The sequence below is a fragment of the Anopheles merus genome, chromosome 2L (assembly GCF_017562075.2).
Source record: "Anopheles merus strain MAF chromosome 2L, AmerM5.1, whole genome shotgun sequence".
In the NCBI taxonomy this organism is placed as follows: Eukaryota; Metazoa; Arthropoda; class Insecta; order Diptera; family Culicidae; genus Anopheles; species Anopheles merus.
The window spans coordinates 23,039,388-23,058,709 of record NC_054083.1 but is presented as its reverse complement, the minus strand read 5'-3'; the positions used below and the strand labels follow the sequence as shown (position 1 = coordinate 23,058,709).

Sequence of the window (19,322 nt, the reverse complement as noted above, 5' to 3'; positions counted from 1 at the left end):
ACTTTTTCGGATTTACTGTAGCGGTGTAAGAGTGCAATAAGGGCAAGAGTGACAACAAGCGTTTTTTTCGGTAAAACTTATGTTAAATCACCAATTGAGTATACAGATGGTTTCGCAAAGTTTTGTCACTGAAAAATATAATTTCAAAAAAAGTTAAATTTTTGCGGCAACAGAGTCATCACTATTCGGAGCAAGTGTGCCACTCTATTTCATAGCCGTAAAATGTAAACATTGTTGCAGCGTGCGGCGGTATGGTGCGCTATTATGCGCGGATTACGCCCCGGAAAAGCTGCCTTAGCCAATGGCTAAGATATTGCAGTAGGGTGTGTGGTCTTCTTCTTCTTCTTCTTCTTTGGCACAACAACCGTTGTCGGTCAAGGCTTGTCTGTACCCAGTAGTGAAAGTGAGTTTGGCTTTCAGTGACTTATTGTTACCATAGCAGGATAGTCAGTACTACGTATGGGGGCACGGTCTATTCGGGACTTGAACCCATGACGGGCATGTTGTTACATTTGTACGAATTGACGGCTGTACCACAAAGCCGGTCTCTGGTCAAACAGGTGAGGTTAATCGGTGACTCACGACATGTAGGAATACATACACTAGTGCGTCATACGTAAAAAAGTCCAATTATCCAAGAAATTCGTTTATTGTATCCACGTGGCAGTCTTGACCCATACGGGTGGCACTCTTGCCCCATATCCAAAAAAATAACGTCTCTTATTACCCTTTTTAAAACGCTTCAACAATAGTTTGGTTTGCACTTATTTCAACTGAAACTCATTTATAAGTGAGGAAATAGATGTAAAATGGATTTAAATCGGTTTTTGATAAACAAGATTCAGTGTGTTATGACATGAAATGCTTAAGGTGGCACCAAATTCCGCTGCTTTTCTTTTATCAAACTTATCCATTGCTTTTGTAATCAATTTGCACAACCTTTCTACAGTCCGTGTGGAAGGCAGTGTAATCACATTAGACCACAATGTGCTTTTATTGGATTATTTAAGCATATAGCGTATCAATATTCGTTTCCATAGCGATGAAAAACGTATCGATTAATGCATAGTAGAATCGTTCGTCCGACCAAACTTTCCTCGTGCAGCACATCCGAACGGTGCCACCACGTGTGCGTCGGGTTTTGTGTTTGCATTTTCCTCTCTCGTTTGCCCTCTCCTATTTTTTTTTTGCCATGCAAATGAAGAGCTTAAGCTCAGCAAGGCACAATCGATGTGTGAGCCCACCTGTGCTTTAGGACAGTCGGAAGTATGTTACAAGACACAAACGGCAAACAAAAAGACAACCACCTACGACGGCACCTCGCCTGCAATGTGCTTCGGTCTATTGGGTGTTGCAACACTTTTCCTGTTGTTGTTGTTGTTGTTATCTTCTGCACGTGTCTTGGCGGTGCCGGTCGAAACCTGATACGCTCTTGCTTCCGGTTTAGGTGTGGTGTTGTTTTTGTTTGTATTCGGAGACTTTTTGCGCCGTAGAAATGAACCAATCCCCTCAGTGAAAGGAAATGTTAATGTCAAGGAGCAGAGAAGAGTACAAGAAAGCAAAACAAAAACGGACGACGGTTTCCGTCGCTGTGCAAAAGTGCACTGATGAATATCGACAGAGCAACAGAGCTAATCGATATTGCATACTTTGCTTGGTAAGGCAACGAGAGGCAACACCTCGAAATAGAACTACAATAAATGGTTCCATCCCTGTAATGGAGTGGGCAAATTGAAGAAGGCAAATTAAAAACAGAGGAAGGAAAAACACAACCCCTCCCGGAAAGCGGTAAATAGATTTTGCGTCAGCAACGCCGCACGGATTGGCACAACACACGAACGAACCGGGACACGGAATGGATCCGGACGGAGTGGATGGGAATTAAAAATAAACCCAAATACGACATAACCAAACCATGTGTCGCCGTTACATGTTAAATGCACGATTAATTACTGATCGTAATACCAAATTTTTGATGACCGGACCGAGACCGAGGGTTTGAATTGCCAATGTGCAGGCCCCCAAACGACACTTGTCTTGTCTCTTTGGTTTTGGCAAAGGAAAGAGCGAATTATTGAATTGCCACTGGGTAGGTAGCAAAAAAGCTGGCAAACTGTCAGGGCACATATCGGTCGGTCGCTTGTCGTGCCCCATATGCTTTCTAAATGGTTGGTGGTCTCGCTAATGGGATTACGGATCAATGAGCCTTTTTGCGATATTGGTCGGATGATAAATTGATTTGTTTTGCCCAGTCAGCCCCCAAAAGGGCACATGTTGCCGAGTTAAAGATGCGCCAAACATGTCGTCGGTTCAAGTTTAAAAACTGCTAAAACGAAATGAAGAATAAATTGGTTCTGTATTATTAGAATGCCAAGGCATCAAGTGCGAAATTAAATTCCTTCAGTCAGTAGGTCTGGTCCAGAAAATTCTTTTGACAGAGACGTAAAAGAGGCGTAAAACACATTGCCGCAAAAAGGCATAATACACAATTCCAGCCCCGTCTCCAGCGCGCGACCTTCACCGCATTTGCATTTGCACCGAGGTGCAGCTTAAAATAAACGCATCGCGCAAAACGGAACAGATTCGACCGACCGACTCTGCGACCTGGGGTGGTGCGTGCGATGCATTAAATATTCTGGTGCCGTACGTGTTTGTGTGAGCTGACGGCTGTCCTCCGGAGAATGCACCCTTACTGCTCGCCTCCCTTGCGTGCGACATTGATAAGCTTGAGCAAACTAACCCGCTAAGCCCGCACATGGGAGCGGACAAATGCGATACAGAAACAACATAGGGAGACAGCAGGGCGGATGGTAGCTTAAAAGCAGCTTCTAGAACAAACAGTAAACGGCTCGCTCTGTTGGGGGGTTTGAATTACAGTCGGAGGTTTATTAATAGTGTAATATACTTTTTATATTTAACCTCTTTTTGCATGAACTGAAATAAATAATTAAAGCTCATAAAAAATGCACTAAATTGTGACTTTTTTTTAGCGATTAACGATACTCAAAATGGATTTATATAAGTGAGGAGATACAACACGAACCATGACCGAGAATGGGACCGCTCTTTACATTAAAAAGTAAATAAACAACTTTTAAAGCTCCCTGTCGTAAACAACCGCCGTCGCCTAACGATCGAGGGTAAAAAGCCTTGAACACCGTTCTCGACGTAATTTCCAGCCAAATCAATCAAAGGTGATCTCGCACCTCGTACCAAACGTGCGAACGCGTGGAGCACAACAAAAGCAGAGGAGGAGGTAGTTTCGACACCTTAAGGGTTTCTCCTGATGGCAATACTTTTGCCATTATAAAGTTATTAGTAAACATTGAAAAAGCGTTTTTGACTAATTATGTACTATCTTACGAGAAACTACGGTTCTTGGATTGATTTTTAAAACGTTTTGATAAAAAAGTGTGTTTTTGTTGAATCAAGACTGCAGTGCGGGTAAGATCGGCACCATATGGACTGATTTCGACACATTATTTCTAACTTTTAAAATAACAAACTCTGAATGGCCAGTTGTGTTCTTTTTTTCTACAAAAATTGCTACGAAATACTTCGTTGAACTTTAATAAAAAACAACATATTATTGAAACTTGCGAAAGAAATGAAGTTACAAGCAACAACACAAATTTCGTTACAAATTTTGCATGGAATCTGGCTCCACATAGTAGAAGCTGCGGAGATAGCATCTGGTTTATGGAATGAGTGGTTTAGATTCCTTTAAAAAAGAACTTGCAGCCAATATCTTCCAGCAATCTTCTTCTTCTTTTTTCATAAAATCGAAGGTTGTTCAATTTTATTTTTCTCTGCCAACTCGAAAGCCAAAAGTCGAACATCGGTCAATGTGATTCCATGCCAGCGCCTATTATGTTTCTTCAGTTAAGCCTAAACCGGTATACAGTAAGCCTCAAATACGGTCGAAGCCATAATAATATTAATTTTAATCAGCCTAAACCATACATTAAGTACATGATTTGAGTCCGAATTTTCAGACGTTCTATGAGAGAATGATAGCTAAATTCCATAATTATAAGCTCCTTGGTTTATTGATATCGCGAATTTTTAAGCTTATAAGGTATTTTTTAACTGAGTGTTTGCTCTGTAGATATCAGCACTTTAACATGCTACAAATAAGCATGACACTACTACCAAATGTGGTGTCGATTTTACCCCCATTGGCCACACAAGTTTTGGGAACATTTTATACTATAATGTTTAATATAAAAATTACGCACTTTGATACAGAACTAATCAACAGCGTTTCTATAACAATACTATTAACACGGAAACTATAATTTCGTTGAATTAACGCCACAATTCCTAAAGTCCCAGAAGTAAAAATTAGCATCGGCTGTCAATCAGAACCACCAAGTGTTTATTTATTTTTTTTTACAATCAACAAGTTTCTGATCAGTAAAGAGTGACTCAAATATTCGAAACAGTTGACATAAATAATATGTACTATTTTTTCTTCAAAAAAGTCTATAAATACTAAAACGGCAAGGTGTTGATCTTACCCACAGTGTCGAACCAACCCTAACTTTCCCTACGTCTTTTTGACTCACCCGGTACAATTCATCAATAAATCGCATTTAAAATGCATTTTCCTTCTTCATACAGCTCACAATTGGGGAGCGTAAAATTATAGTTTCGGTACAAAAAATCAAAACTACACGATACGCAGCGTGGGCACACTTCCGATCTGCCAAAAAAACCCGAAAAAATCGCACAAACAACCCGGCCTGATCTGACCGGCCACGCTTTAATTATCTACCGTGCTCGAACAGCTCCGGGTGTCCGCAGAAACAGCGGGCATGGGATGGTGGGCACCGATGATGAGGAAGGGAAAGTAAAAGTCCTTGAGTTGGACCATTCGGCCACGAAATTGTGCGCTTCGCTTCATTCTGCGTTAGAAAATTGCAGCGCAAAAACAAACGCTCAAGACGCGTGTCGATGAAGAGTCGAGCCTCCGGGCTTGGGTCGTATTTTTTTGGAGGGCACTTTGGGGTGGGAGTGATAATGATGAGTTTAATAATAGAACCAAACAACCACTATCATCTCCCGTGCAAGCGTGTCGCTGGCAATAGGCGTGCGACAGTGGTGGTTCCGTGAAGTGGCTCGACTGCATGATGAAGCAAGTCCCCTTCAGTGGGGAAGGCGCTTATCAGTGGTGCTGGTGTGTACAATTAAATGTACCTCTAATGCTGTAAGACAGAGACACTGAAACGGACCATAACTGAGAGCGGAGAACATTGATTCTCTCGATTACTTAATAAATACAATACAACTTCTACACATGGTGCGGTGTGACACGCGCGTCATCCGATCGATTACATCGACAATCCGCCGTCGCCTACGTGTTTAATCCCCATATACACACACGTGTCGTGTCTAGCACCGCGACCTTGCTAATCTCATCTATCAGCCGTGCACTTTCAACTGTGCAACCGTCGGGACGTGTTCCCTTCGCTTTCGATGAGTCGCAAAAAAGATTTCCATCAAACTCCAACTGTAAAATTTCATCTTTATCGTCTTGCCGTTCAATCGCGATTCAGCCCATATGAGTCGCTCTTTTTGCGCAAATTTCGTTTCGCCGCATGTTTTGGCTCGAATGGCTCGGTTGCTGGTTGATCGTTTCGTTATGTGTTTTCGGGTTTGCTTATTTTGGGGAGTTGGCGGTTGGTGGGTTGGCCGGAATGCTATGATTTGTTGCTAAAAATAGAAGTAAAAGTAAAGGCTGTTTGCTGCGTACCAACCAGCACAAATCGCGATCGTGCCACCGGGTGGCGGGTAAGCGATCGTGTAGTAGCTTTTGTTGTGCTGCCGGGCCTAGATGATGGCCTCGAGCGGCCTCGATTATGATCGGATCGGATCTGTAACCGGTGTAGTGGTGGGCACGGTGACACCAAGCGGTGTGTGTGTGTGCAACTGCAACTTTCTTTCCCCTTTCCGGCTCGCACCACACTATCCGAAAACGTTCATTAACCTTTGGCGAGTTTTAAGGTGGTGCATAAAAGAGCTGAGTGGGGATGAATGTTGATGTCGAAAATAATTGCGCAATAATTTGTCGACACCCCTCCGTTTTCCCTCCAACACGCCGACCAACGACTGGTTGGCTGGCGATGCATTGTTTACAGTAGATGTGTTGCTTCGAAAATGTCACACATTTGGAAATAATCCAAGTAGCCCCGGGTGAATTCACTGTACGAAATTGATATGCATTTAGATGTAGCGTTTTGAAGGTGTTTTTGGAACACTTTCATCCTCACTGTTTACATTGTGACGCGCTGCAGTCATGCACTTGCTGCAACCATGCACTTTCCCCTTGTTGGTGGGGAGGGGGGTGGGGAACATATCTCACCCTTTTAACTGCATTACATACCTTGCCTTTGAAGATTCTCGTTCCGCCTTGACTCCACCACACACGATGGAACGATTCACCTTCTGGTCGCCTTCAACACACGTCTCGATGGTTCGTTGCTGGTTCTTTTCTTTTTGTTGTTGTTTCGGATTCAACATTCAACCTTCAGGCTGGAAACACTTTTCGTTTTCATCAAATCTCACACATTCAATGCTTCAAACTGCTTTCCACATACCCCACAGGGCACACACACACAATCTTCACAATCTCTCCCACGCTACCGAAACTGTACGGAGATTTATCGATATCATGCCGCTAATAAATCGGCCAAAACACGTCGTCGACCAGGCTCAAGCAGATTAGAAGAGGGTTTTGCAAATCTGTTTGCCAAATACGCACGCACACACACGTACGTAATGATTGCTACTTTTTCACTGCAATTGTGTGTAGTGTGCGTACGACAGCAGGGTGGTGGTGTGCTATGCTTTCCATACGTATGATTTGCCTGTGTGTGTGTGTGCTTGCTGTGCATTCGCCTGGTTTTGGGGGTGTGTACGTGCGTGATTAAACTCACGTCACCCGCAGCGCAAGGCGAGTGTTTGTGACGTTCGAAAATTGTTGCTTCTCGCTCATTTTCTCTACTCGTCCTTTGCTCGCTTACAGTGCTCGTTTCGAGGTGTGTTTTTGTGCCCCCCACCCCCTTCTCACTCACTTGGCTTCGACCACCTTTGTTACCGATCGATTTGTCGTGCCGTCTCTTTCACTCATGCGGAAGCGTGAAAAAACGTAAACAAACTCACGGAGGTGATATCAATTGAAAATGCACAATTTTGTTGATTTTGTTTGTTGACAATTTTGTTGTTGCATTGAAGTTGACTACAGTTTAGTACACATGCTATTAAATTTGATTGGCGCGTGGCCACGGAGGTAACAAATGTTGACATTTTTTATAACTTTGTCAAACTTGCTTTTCAACTGCAAACTGCAGCTTTTTTCGTGTCGGCATCAAAAATCTACACATGAACGACAACAACCTCAAACATCTGAATATCATCGATATTTAGTTTAAGAAGTACTTTATAGGTACATAAATCAATTAGAAATATGCATTTTAGCATTATTATCATAGCAATAGGTCACAACTGCGTTAAATAGCTGTTTATTTACGCTTTTTGGCGAACGTAAAATTGTGTCACTTTTTGCCAACTTTTGTCAACTTTATTTCCTGGTTGCTCCAGGTTACGAAGCGAGTAAAGACCGTAGGAATGCTGCGCAACGCCGTTTAAAGCGGCCGCACGCCCGCAACACCGCAAGACTGGGACCAGAAATGCACACCAGCGCGAGCTTTATAGCGGCCATCTTGAACCCAAAAAAATTCTCACAATTACTTACAAAAAGCATCGCCAGCGAGGGAATATCGCACCGATTTGTAGAGTTGGCCGATTTTCGGCCTGCGGTTTGCATGCAAGCTACGACGTGTTTACGATGTGTGGTTCACTGTTCCGATTCTTCCATCGCTATTTGTGTACCTTTTTGCGGCATTCCGCTTCGTTTCCGGTTTCGTACGATAAATACGCACTATGGGTAAGCACTCCGGCACTTGATGGCCAAAAAAAGGGTGGCCAAAAAAACACAAGCAAGTTGAATGCCACTTGTTGTTGTGTCAACATGTGCTACGCGATCGTAGCAGTCAAACGACGAGCAGACAGGAGAGTGAGACAGCCTACGCCCCAGGTAAAAAAAACCTGTATACGGTCACCCGTGACGTTTCGATTGAACGCTCTACCATAAAAATAACATTCCATTGGCCCGTGGGAATCACGGTCGATCGTTGTCGTCGTCGTCTGCAGTAGCCTTTTTGTTTTTTTTTCCTTCTCGGTGGTGAACGATTTTGCGACAGTGAAAAGTGATCGTCGCGGTACAATGCAGATCCACAATCCGGAATAGGCCAGTCCCCCGCGCCCCCCGTTTCGTTTACTTGGACCCGTGGCGCCTCGCACAGGTTCCTTCCCATTCGACCGACCCCCCTGAGCATCCGAAAAGCCTGCTAGGCGAGCTGCTCCCATAATGGCATTCCTCTGTCCCGTACGCATAAGACGGGGGAAAAAGAAGAAACGTAAGTATGTTTTGGAGCTCAGCCACTCCGTGCGTGTGTGTGATGATGGTGATGATGATGATGATGTTGGGCGAGCGCGATCGCTCACACCCATATGCCCTGTGGTGATTTGGTTGCGATCCATCCGATCGGTCATCAATGCGTTTTTCCATTCCTTTGGTGATCGTATGTACATTGCAACCTAGTTAATTTGGTTGTTTTCTCTTTACGTGATCACAGCGATCGGAAGCGATATCGACAAGGATCTGTCGAGCAGTCTCGGGCTCAATCATGGCATGGGCCGCATCACTGGATCGGCCAGCATCGAAACGCTCGTGCGGGTCGGCATCGAGAAGGAGCACGGTCTCAGCCCCGACAGCAAGATGGTGGTGCTGCACGACTTTACGCCCTGCGTGGACGACGAGCTGGAGGTGAAGCGGGGCCAGATAGTGAACATACTGTACCGCGAGAACGACTGGGTGTACGTGATCGGGCAGGACACGCGGCAGGAAGGCTTCATACCGCACTCGTACTGTGCCCCGTTCAACACGCAGCTTGCCGATCTGGCCATCAAGAAGAAGCTGCCGCGCGATCTCTCCACCATGGGTGCCCCAGGCGGCGGTGCAGGTGGTGGTGGTGGTGTTAATGGCGGTGGAGGTAGTGGAGGAGGCGGTGGTACTGGCCCGGGGACGACCGGGCTGGTGGTCGGTGGAGGGGGGCTCGGCAATGGCGTCGGGCTGACGGCGGCCGACCTGACCGACGGCGGTATGCCCGACATTAGTATGGACGTGCTGGACGACAGCACTGGACCGGGGCTGCTCACGAACGCGCTGAAGCACTCGCAGGCGAGTCTCAGCTCCGAGCCCGATTTCTTGCCATTCGCCAAGGACCCGAGCGGTCGGTACATCGTGCTGTACACGTTTATCGCGCGCGACGAGAACGATGTGTCGGTGGAGCGGGGCGAGTTTGTGACCGTGCTGAACCGGGAGGACCCGGAGTGGTTCTGGATCGTGCGGAGCGACGGGCAGGAGGGCTTCATACCGTCCGGGTTCGTCTACCCGGCGGAGAACATTTTGCAGGGCCATGCGGGGAAGCAGCAGCAGCAGGGCGGTGTAAATAGTATGGGATCGATCGGTAACGATATGAACAGTCTGCAAGCGATGGGCGGAGGTAATATGACGCTCGGCGGTGGTGGTGGTGGTCAACATCAGCAGCAGCAACAGCAGCAACAGCAACAGGCCCAGCATCAACAGCAGGCACAGCAGCAGCAGCAGCAGCAGCAACATCAGCAACAACCTGGCATCGGATCGGACGATCTACGGTATCATGGCACGGAGCTGGTAATGCTCTACGACTACAAGGTAAGGATGATCAATTAAACACGTGCTTTTTCCTACTAACAGTTTTCTACCTCTTCCCTTTTTTCAGGCACAAGCACCAGACGATTTGAGCGTACGGAGAGGCGACTGGATCTATGCCGACCTCAACAACCAAACCGTCGACGGATGGTTGTGGGCCTACGCACCGAAAACCCGCAAGTACGGTTTTATTCCCAAAGCATACGCCCGCCCACCTGCCATGACGAGTCTGTAGAGGTGTTCCGTGCTTGGTCGCGTTTCAAAACGGCCCCTCCTCCTTTCCTTTATTGGTTAGTTTCTAACTTATTGGTAAACCGCGCGCGCAAGCAACGTAGAATGTAATAAGACAAACGTTTTCTTCCATGTCGAAGTGTGAGACAGTTGCGAGAATAATCCTGTAGTTTAAGCATTATATGTTCTCTGTCCCCCTTTCCCTGTCCCGTCCACACACACACACACACGAACGGTTCGTCGATTCGTGGCACCGGTACATTCCTCATTCCCCCTTAGAAATGGTCCGTAGTGTAACCGTTTTTTTGAATTGTGAACGTTTGTATTTTATTTTTATATTTTTATACACGCGCTCTAGCTCAAGTCTATTAACTTTATTCGTATTAATGTATTTTTTTTATACAAATAAAGTGAACGGAAAAGAATAAACCCATGTTCGTCGCATTCTCTTCCTTGCTTAACCCACCGTGTATCTTCCAAGAGGGAAGTTTTACGAATCTTCGGGCTCTTTTAAGCTTTCTGCTGCTGCCGCTCGCTTTTGCTTCAGCTCTTCGTATTGCTTACGGACGGCTTTAATTTCATCGCTCGTTACTGTCACCGGCACCTGACATTCCGTCTGCTCCTTGCGGATGAATTCTAGCGTTTTCAGCTTGTTCTCGAGAAAGTCAAGCTGTTGCGATTCCAACTGCCGGCGGTACTCTTCCAATCGCGTCTCTTTGATTTGGTCGCAGTGGATGTTGGTCAGCTTGCGCAACGAGTCTTTGCGTGTGATCCAGTGGAAATGCCTTGAAATATGATGCCAGCAAAAGGAGGTTTGATTAAATTTCCCTCATAAAATAGGGCATTTCATATGCTCTCTTACGTTGGATAGGGTTTGTACACGAGATCAAGCTTCTCCAGCATGTACTCGAACCGCCGATAGTCCCATCGGCGCAGGTAACGAAGGAAGCGCTTGCGTTTGTCAATCAACTCCTTCAGCTGAACCTTCACAACGGACTGGCGGGGGAACTTTTCCATGTAGTCTTGCAAGCTGCGAATCCTGGCCGTCATCAGCCCCACTGGAAAAGGGGAGGCGGAATAGCGGCATCAGCACCAATAGAACCTAAACAAACCATCTCACCCTCGATGCTCACGCTGTGCCTCGATGGAACCGTAGTCCAGCTCGTGTCGGTACACCCTTCGCACCATGTCCTCCTTAAAGTTTTCCACCATCTCCCGGCGCCGATTGTGCTGTATGGTGAACAGATTGCGCACATGCTCGTTGGCCGACTCCAGCTCCTTCGAGTCACGGTAATCCTTCATCAGTTCGGTGCCGGCAAACGTCGGCAGGGACTGCAAATCGCCCGACTTCTCCGGCTTGTAGCACGGGATCTTCTCCGGTCGGACCCATTTGATTTTGAGGTCCGATTTTAATGCGTACGTGCGTACGATTTGATTGACGCTGGGGGTGAGCGTTTTCAGCTTGGCGAGCGCGTTCATGGTTGGTAATTATTGAATATTATTATTGTTACGAAAGACCGACACCACGATTTCTTTCCCCGATGGGGACTTTTTTCTTTTCTTTTTTGTTTACGTTTCTTCTTCTGTCACTGGACGATGGGAATGGCGAAGGTACGGTCATGTTCAGGCAAACTGACAATTATGTGACAGGAGTGAGGGAGGTAAATTAAAAATTACACACAAAATACTCGATTACATTTACGTAATACGTTATTGCCATTTGTATGATAAATTACATAGCAGTTTGCCTAAAATTAGCATAATTTTAAGCGCGTTAAATTAGGAATGTCGAACAGGGTTTGACCTTGCCATAATACAGTGCTGCCACCTAGACGACAGATTGCGAAGCTTCGCCACTATACAGCAGTCATTGCAGGGGTGCTCACCAAAGTTGTTTAGTGTTTCCTGTTCGTGTGTTGTTGTTTTTTTATTGTATTGTTATTGTAAAAATGATTCTTTAAATTTATTGAAGAGCGAACTCAATACGTTTGGTAAGTCCAGTACTATATTTGAAATGGTCCTAAATAATGGTCAGTCTAGGGCACGCTATAGCCTCTGATGAGACTGACTGTTCCCAAGTGCCACAAATCCACTAAAAGACCACTAAACGGCTTCTAAACGACTCAAGCTCTCTACCTAAACGGAATATAGAAAGACTTCGTTTAGCAGACGCCAAACGACTCATGTATTCTAAAAATAGCAAAAAAGCTGGTGGCGCTATCTGTTTGGGGATACCCCAACCAGTTGAGCTTCATCGCTTGGAGGAGAGCTTTCTCATTTCTTCTGTACTGTTGTATGGTTTCGCAATGAAGTTATGCATCGCTAGAACTAGAACTGCGATACGATTGTTTAAATACTAAACTCCAACGGAACCACCAGCACTGAAGCAAGTGAGATTTGAGTAATGGTCGTTGGTGTTGATACCCACGTATCTAACCACACGACCATTTATATAGATTTTTGCTCAGAAAGTTAGAAGGCTATTTAGCGTTTTGTTCAATTTTCTTTATTTTTACTTTTCCAAATCGGTCTGCTCTCAAAATGGGCGCCAAACAGAATGGTCGTTCACGCCACGGAATTCTGACAGCTCTTGATGACAGCTCGTACTCTGCGTACGAGCCACGCGAACTGCACAGTGGGCTGCTACAGTACTCCCCTTCCAGACTAGGATACGTACTGTTGAAGATGGGTAGGAAACACCACTCTTCGGCCTGAACGAGTGGTTCTAGTCGGTGGTAACTCAGAAGAACTGGTAGGTGGGCAGGAACACTTGCAGAAGATTCTTGTAGGATGTGGGCTGGTTTGAGGCGGTCTATTGATATAGATACTGTACGACCTTTCACGTTGACCTTGAAGATTTTTTTCTGTTCGATCCATACCTCATAAGGCCCTTCGTACGGTGGTGAAAGTGTTGGTCGTATGGAATCATTGCGAATAAAGACGAATTTACATGATTTTAGTTCGGTGGGAATAAATATTCCGAAACCATGCCATGAGGTTTGTCTGGGGCGTAATGATCGCATGGCATTTCGTAAATTAGCTACAAACTCAGCTTCATTTGTTGTTTCGCCAATATCGTTGAAAAATTCGGAGGGAATACGAAGTGTGGTACCATAAACCATCTCAGCTGGTGATGCTTTAATATCTTCTTTGTATGTTGTTCTTAAGCCAAGTAGTATCACTGCGAGATTTTCACACCAGTGTTCATTATCGTGGCAGAGAAGAGCTGCTTTAAATGTTCTATGGAATCTTTCGATGATTCCATTGCTTTGAGGATGGTATGCAGTTGTACGCAGGTGAGTTGAACCTAACAGGCGGTTTAATTCCAAGAAGAGTGATGACTCAAATTGTCTACCTTGATCAGAAGTAATATATTTCGGTACACCAAAACGCGCAATCCATCCCGAAACTAGAGCATCAGCTATTGTAGAAGCAGTCATGTCCGGAATAGGTAAAGCCTCTGGCCATCGAGTAAATCTATCGATTATAGTCAAGCAGTACCTATTTCCTCTGCTGATTGGAAAAGGACCAACTATGTCGATGTTAATATGGGAAAATCGATCGTCTGGAGAAGGGTATTGGGATAATGGTGATTGAGTATGCCTTGATATTTTTGAACGTTGGCATTGTATACAACTTCTCGCAAAGGCAATGCTATCTTTTCGAATATTTGGCCAAACGAATCTTTCGGTCATCAATTTGGCTGTGCTTCGTGTCCCAGGATGCGATAAATTATGTACCGCTCGCAGCGCAATATTTCGAAATGATGGTGTGACATACGGCCGAATACGATTAGTAGAGCAATCACAATATAATTGTGTGTTACTGCCTGGAATCTCAATTAATTTTAATTGCAGCGACGATTCAGTTGTACCTTGCAATATCTTGCGGAGTTCCTCGTCATTTTTTTGATCATTTGCCAGCGCAACAAAATCCATCGAAGGCAATGTGTGTATAGCTGATATGCGAGACAGCAGATCGGCGACGATATTTCTGTACCATTTATGTGCGTATGTCAGTAGTTATTTGGCCTATGAAATCTAGTTGACGGGCTTGCCGATCAGAAGCTTTGTCGAGTTTTTGGCGAAATGCATATATAATGGGTTTATGATCAGTGTAAATATGACAGCTGCGCCCTTCCAGCATATACTTAAAGTGACGCACTGCCAAATATATTGCTGATAATTCTCGATCGTAAGTACTATAACCGCAGCTGCGCTTTATCAAATTTTTTGGAAAAGAATCCCAGGGGTTGAACGTTTCCCTCCACAATTTGATGTAATACAGCACCAGCGGCAATGTCTGAGGCATCAACCCAAAGAGAAAGCTCAGCAGATTTAGCAGGATGAGATAATAAGGTGGCTTGTGCGAGTTGTTGTTTACATTGATCGAAAGCTGCAAGAGTGTTGTCAGTCCAGGACAAAGGAGAGCAGTCGTTTCGTTTATTTCCCGGGATCATGTTCAATAATGGAATTTGAGCTTCAATGGCATGAGGAATGAACCTTCGATAAAAATTGATTATTGCCAGGAATCGTTTAAGTTCCTTTACTGTCGACGGAAGGTTAAAGTTTGGATGGCTAGTACACGATCAGGTAATGGGCGAATTCCTTCAGCAGATACAGCGTGACCCAAAAATTGAGCTTATCGCGACCAATTCACATTTAGCTACATTAATGGTCAGATTGTGATCATTTAGTCCTCAAACACTGTCTCAGATGTTGTTTATGTTCATCGAGAGAATTGGACGCTACAAAAAGGTCGTCGACATAAGGGAACACAACTCTAAGCCACGCACAACTTCATGTATCAATCGCTGAAAGGTTTGAGCCGCGTTGCGCAAACCGAACGTCATGAATAAAAATTCGTACATTCCGAACGGCGTCGTAATAGCTGTTTTCGGAATATCATCCGGATGTATAGGAACTTGATGAAATGCTTTTTGTAGATCAATTTTAGAAAATATGCATTTACCTTGTAACATTGATGTAAAATCCTGGAGATACGGCAACGGATATCGGTCCGGAACAGTTTGAGCATTAAGAGCACGATAGTCTCCACATGGTCGCCATGTTCCATCTGCTTTCTTGACCATGTGGAGAGGGCTAGCCCAATTGCTGCTTGATGGACGACATATTCCCAATTTCATCAAAAGTTCGAATTCGTTACGGGCTGCTTCGAATTTTTCTGTGAAAGTCTTCGAGGTCTAGCATATACAGGCTGGCCAGTCGTTTCAATTCTATGCATAACAGAAGACTTAGTTGTTGTACCCATAGGGGCGAGGTGTGTTATTTGTGGAAATTCAGTTAGTAAATCTACAAATGGCGACGCGCGGAAAAAGTTTTCACCGAAATGTCAATATCCTGGTAAGAAAAACACGTGTGCCTCTAATTGGTAGTGTTGTCTATGAGGCGGCCACGTTTTAAGTCAATAAGAAGATCAAACTTCCGTAAAAAATCTGCTCCGATGATACCCGTTGAGACATCAGCAATGAGAAACGACCACACAAATCACGACGGAGGCCGAGGTTTACTTTCAGTAACACTTCACCGTATACTTCAATAGCAGTTCCATTAGCGCGCGAACAATTGGATAGACGAAGGCTTTACTCTGGCTGATTTTAATCCTTTTGGAACGACGGAAACATCCGCTCCAGTATCGATGAAATTGCATATTAGTAGAACAATCTGCAATTTTCAGTCGACAGATTGTGGCTGCCGAGGAAAGTTCGCATTTTCCTCCACAGCAATCAGCAGAGTGGCGTCATTGCTGGCTGGAAGAAGGCCAATTACCTACAGAGCAAGGTTGCGCGACATACTCTAGCATTACTTCCGTAAGTACGATGATACCAGCATGGCCCATTTGATTGTGTCTCTAGCGCGATCAGCATCCGTACTACGTGCGCGAGAACGGGATCGACTTGGGGGTTATTAGGATGGATCTTGTCAAATCGTTTCGATAATGCGTCGATTGCCAATTTAGATCCTGAATCTGTGATCACTCGATGTTACATTGAGAGCAGTTGTAGTTGTTTCCTGACCGATAGAGCTAATAGATTCGTAAGCTCATAGACAATAGCATCAGCTATAGTCGTCTTGTCAGCGGCATCACCACGCGAAGCAATTACTGCTGCTGTGGGCATGAGCAGGAAGTCGAGCTGCCCATAAGTCTAGCAGCAAGGTGTCCCCTAGAGAATCGCCGGCAACTCGCTTCATCTCGTTTATAAATGATGGCTAGGCTTTTAAATTCCAAGGGGCATTTCAGACAACACACGATGCCAAACGCCGCTGCTGGCTGTCAGCGAAATGTTCCGTCAACTTTGATTTGATATATGGGTATTTCCACTAGTTGGAGTATTCTCGACAATTGTGCGAAGTTCACCAAGTTTCTGCGGGGGAACCTGGGCCATGACGATATTGTACCGTTGAGAGTCATGTTGGGCGGTGGTGATTCCAGATGCAGCAAACCAAAACTCGAGGGACATAAAATATGCGTCAATGTTGGTGTCGGCCATAACTGGTGGTTAAGACGCGGGGTTAGCAATTGCGTGCAAACCGCCGCGCTGATGATGATTAGATGATGCTACACTTTTCACCAGCAGAGAAACATGCTGAGCACACGGTACAGTTGCGTTCTCGTTCTCCATTGTTTGAATTCGTTCGTAATTGTGAAAATATTGACGGATCACGTCGGCCGGTCACCACTTAGCGTTTGTTCAATTTTCTTTATTTTTCTTTACAAATCGGTTGCTCTCAAAATGGCGCCAAACAGAATGGTCGTTCACGCCACGGAATTCTGACAGCTCTTGATGACAGCTCGTACTCTGCGTACGAGCCACGCGAACTGCACAGTGGGCTGCTACATGGATAAGCCTGTTGTAAAAACGCATATGGTGCGAATTACTAATATGACCTGTGGCGAAGGGTCTACTTAGCGTTTAGAGGATAACGTAATCATATATAACTATGTTTAATAACACCTTAGAAACAATACTACGCTATAGCTGATTTGAGGCTATTTAGCGATGGAACTTGTTGGCTTGTTAAGAAGGTGTACCGAATTTGGTATAACTTCATAGCTTTTTAATGCGAGGCATCGGTACAAGCACCAAGACCGTCAATGTGTCCAAGACTGACGCCATCAATCGTCTCATTGCTGCTGCCATGTTAAATAAGTTAATTCAAGAAGGAACGTACAGTGAAGTGATTATATTTTTTGGGAAACTCTGTAAAATTATGTGAACGGTGTTTTACGCAAGATTCACCACCGGCGTTGCAAAATTCTAATGAAATAGTTGTTAGCATGCTTCTGCAGTGCAACATTTTAACTCACATTTAACTGAAGTTGTCCAGTTTTGGTAAAACAAACCTCTTTTTTTATTGTTTCACTTACCAGCATTACTATCCGTTTGTTATTTCGTTTTCTGTACGATCGTTTTTCGGTTTCCGCGCCCACCTAAGACTTTGTGGCGAACCTAAGAGCTTGTTAAGACGAAATGCACACTAAATCCTTTTGTCTCCTGGGCGACCAACAACATCGTGCACAGTGGGATTCTACCCGCCTGCTGGCCAAAAAACGTCCGAATGTCAATTCAGCTGTCAACAGAAAGGCACAAACATAAACATCGCACTTTCGCATCATCTTTTCCTCCCACAGCCGTACGCGAGTGAAGGTGAAAAATCTATCGCGCAGTTTTCATTGCGTGCGCGCCCCGTTGTTTGTGTAGGAAAAACGGAACAAACTTGTGCATTTACTATCGGTCGTGTCTCGTGTGCGAATCCTCGTCACCTTTTGCACCATGGAGGTCAAACAGCAGGAGCAGGAAAATATCTATCTGTTCGTGCCGAACATAATCGGTAAGGGGGTGGAAAATGTGTGTTAACTGTTTTGCGTCATCATCATTTGTGTGTTCGATTGTTTGTTGTTTTGGCACAGGTTACGCACGGATCGTGCTGGCAATCGTTTCCTTCTACTACATGCCCACGGACTATGTAATTGCCAGCTGGTGCTACATCATCAGCGTACTGCTCGATGCACTCGACGGTCATGCGGCGCGGCATTCAACCAGTGTAAGTATTCACGCCGTGCCATTCCACTGTGCCACCGGATGGGGCGGAAGAAAATCGATGCTCGATTGGGCCTCTTTGTCCGTCGCCATCATACCAGCACGGAGTATGCGTGCGAAATTTAATGGTATTGCATAACGATGGTGCGATTGGGCCGAATTATCTCCCCAGGGGATATCGGTAACGCGTGGCACGGTTTGATAACGATAATTGTAATGCGCTTCCTACCTCTCTATCCCTCTCTATCTTTCATGCTTTTAGCCACAAAGTTCGGCGCCATGCTGGATCAGCTTACCGATCGGTGCGGCACATGCGGTCTGCTCGTAACGCTAAGCTACTTCTACCCGAAGTACATGTTCTGGTTCCAGCTTTCCATGGCGATCGATGTCGCGTGCCACTGGTTCTATCTGCACACGTAAGCGAAAATGCAATAACCGAAAAAAAAACAGCTGTGACTAATGATAATCAACCACCGCTCTCCCACCAGGACCGTGCTCCAGGGCAAGACGTCGCACAAGTTTATCGACATGTCTGGTAATCCGATTATGCGTGTCTACTACACAAAACCGTACCGTGCTTGGCTTCATGTGTCTGTTCAACGAGCTGTTCTATGCAGCGCTGTACCTGCTGCATTTCACGCCCGGGCCGCTGCTGCTGGGCTTCTCCACGTTTAACTGCTCGCCATCGTCTCGTTCCCGGTGGCCGTCGTCAAGACGGGCATCTCGGTGATTCACGGGTTCGTTGCCAGCTGCAACATTGGCGTAATTGACGTCGCGGAAGGGCGGCACAGCGCGAACGGGGGAAGCGAACAAGAAACCGCAATAAAGGGGGGTGATGGTATCCCCTGAATGCGCTAAAGAATACGGGCTGTCCCCCCTTTCTTTGAAGACGATGCGGAAATATTTTTCCAACTTTAAAAGTGAATGCAACGCTTGTCCCTCTCCCGGCGGACCCCGAGGTCGGGTGTTTCTAAGCGCTTCACGTAAAAATCACTATGCCAAAGGACAACAACAAATGGAGAAGAAAAAAAAACAAGCATGATAATGTGTTTTTAAAACAAGTCTTTAAGTGTTGTTAAATTAATGTAGCTGAAACTGTGTAAAACCCCTCCACCATCTACTGTCCCGGTGTGTTCGGTAGTCGGGCGAGAAAGGGATCAAACATTATGCACCTGACCATTATGCAATGTACTGCAAACAAAAAAGAAGACG

At 45.3% G+C, this 19,322-nt stretch overlaps 3 protein-coding genes and 1 pseudogene across 3 annotated transcripts in view; 2 read left to right on the top strand and 2 right to left on the bottom strand.

Moving 5' to 3' along the window:
- LOC121592175 (protein FAM13A) overlaps window positions 1-6,815 on the bottom strand; it is a 39,417-nt gene extending 32,602 nt beyond the window's left edge. The window contains exon 1 of the mRNA XM_041913554.1: window positions 6,386-6,815. The gene's annotated coding sequence lies outside the window, so the exon portion shown is untranslated. The remainder of the gene's footprint in view (window positions 1-6,385) is intronic.
- A 1,264-nt stretch (window positions 6,816-8,079) lies between these two features.
- On the top strand, window positions 8,080-10,449 carry LOC121593941 (SH3 domain-containing protein Dlish-like). The gene is made up of 3 exons (XM_041916739.1): window positions 8,080-8,480; window positions 8,700-9,820; window positions 9,888-10,449. Exons 1-3 carry the CDS (start codon window positions 8,432-8,434, stop codon window positions 10,050-10,052), a joined length of 1,335 nt encoding a protein of 444 aa, XP_041772673.1. The 5' UTR covers window positions 8,080-8,431; the 3' UTR covers window positions 10,053-10,449.
- An 81-nt stretch (window positions 10,450-10,530) lies between these two features.
- Window positions 10,531-11,623, bottom strand: LOC121592560 (28S ribosomal protein S15, mitochondrial-like). The gene is made up of 3 exons (XM_041914139.1): window positions 11,182-11,623; window positions 10,911-11,106; window positions 10,531-10,833 (listed from the first exon to the last, which is right to left on the bottom strand). The coding sequence occupies exons 1-3, from the start codon at window positions 11,525-11,527 to the stop codon at window positions 10,539-10,541; spliced, it is 837 nt and encodes a 278-aa protein (XP_041770073.1). The 5' UTR covers window positions 11,528-11,623; the 3' UTR covers window positions 10,531-10,538.
- Window positions 11,624-17,782: 6,159 nt separating this feature from the next.
- LOC121593703 lies at window positions 17,783-18,983 on the top strand (annotated as a pseudogene).
- The last annotated feature ends 339 nt before the right edge of the window (window positions 18,984-19,322 follow it).

Bases quoted from the DNA above. Each gene is read 5' to 3' on its own strand.
- LOC121593941 (XM_041916739.1), top strand. From the start codon at position 8,432: ATGGCATTCCTCTGTCCCGTACGCATAAGACGGGGGAAAAAGAAGAAA. The intron at 8,481-8,699 runs GTAAGTATGTTT...ACGTGATCACAG, and splicing joins ACGGGGGAAAAAGAAGAAAC to CGATCGGAAGCGATATCGAC. The intron at 9,821-9,887 runs GTAAGGATGATC...CCCTTTTTTCAG, and splicing joins TAATGCTCTACGACTACAAG to GCACAAGCACCAGACGATTT.
- LOC121592560 (XM_041914139.1), bottom strand. From the start codon at position 11,527: ATGAACGCGCTCGCCAAGCTGAAAACGCTCACCCCCAGCGTCAATCAA. The intron at 11,107-11,181 runs GTGAGCATCGAG...CCCCTTTTCCAG, and splicing joins CGGTTCCATCGAGGCACAGC to TGGGGCTGATGACGGCCAGG. The intron at 10,834-10,910 runs GTAAGAGAGCAT...TCATATTTCAAG, and splicing joins GTGTACAAACCCTATCCAAC to GCATTTCCACTGGATCACAC.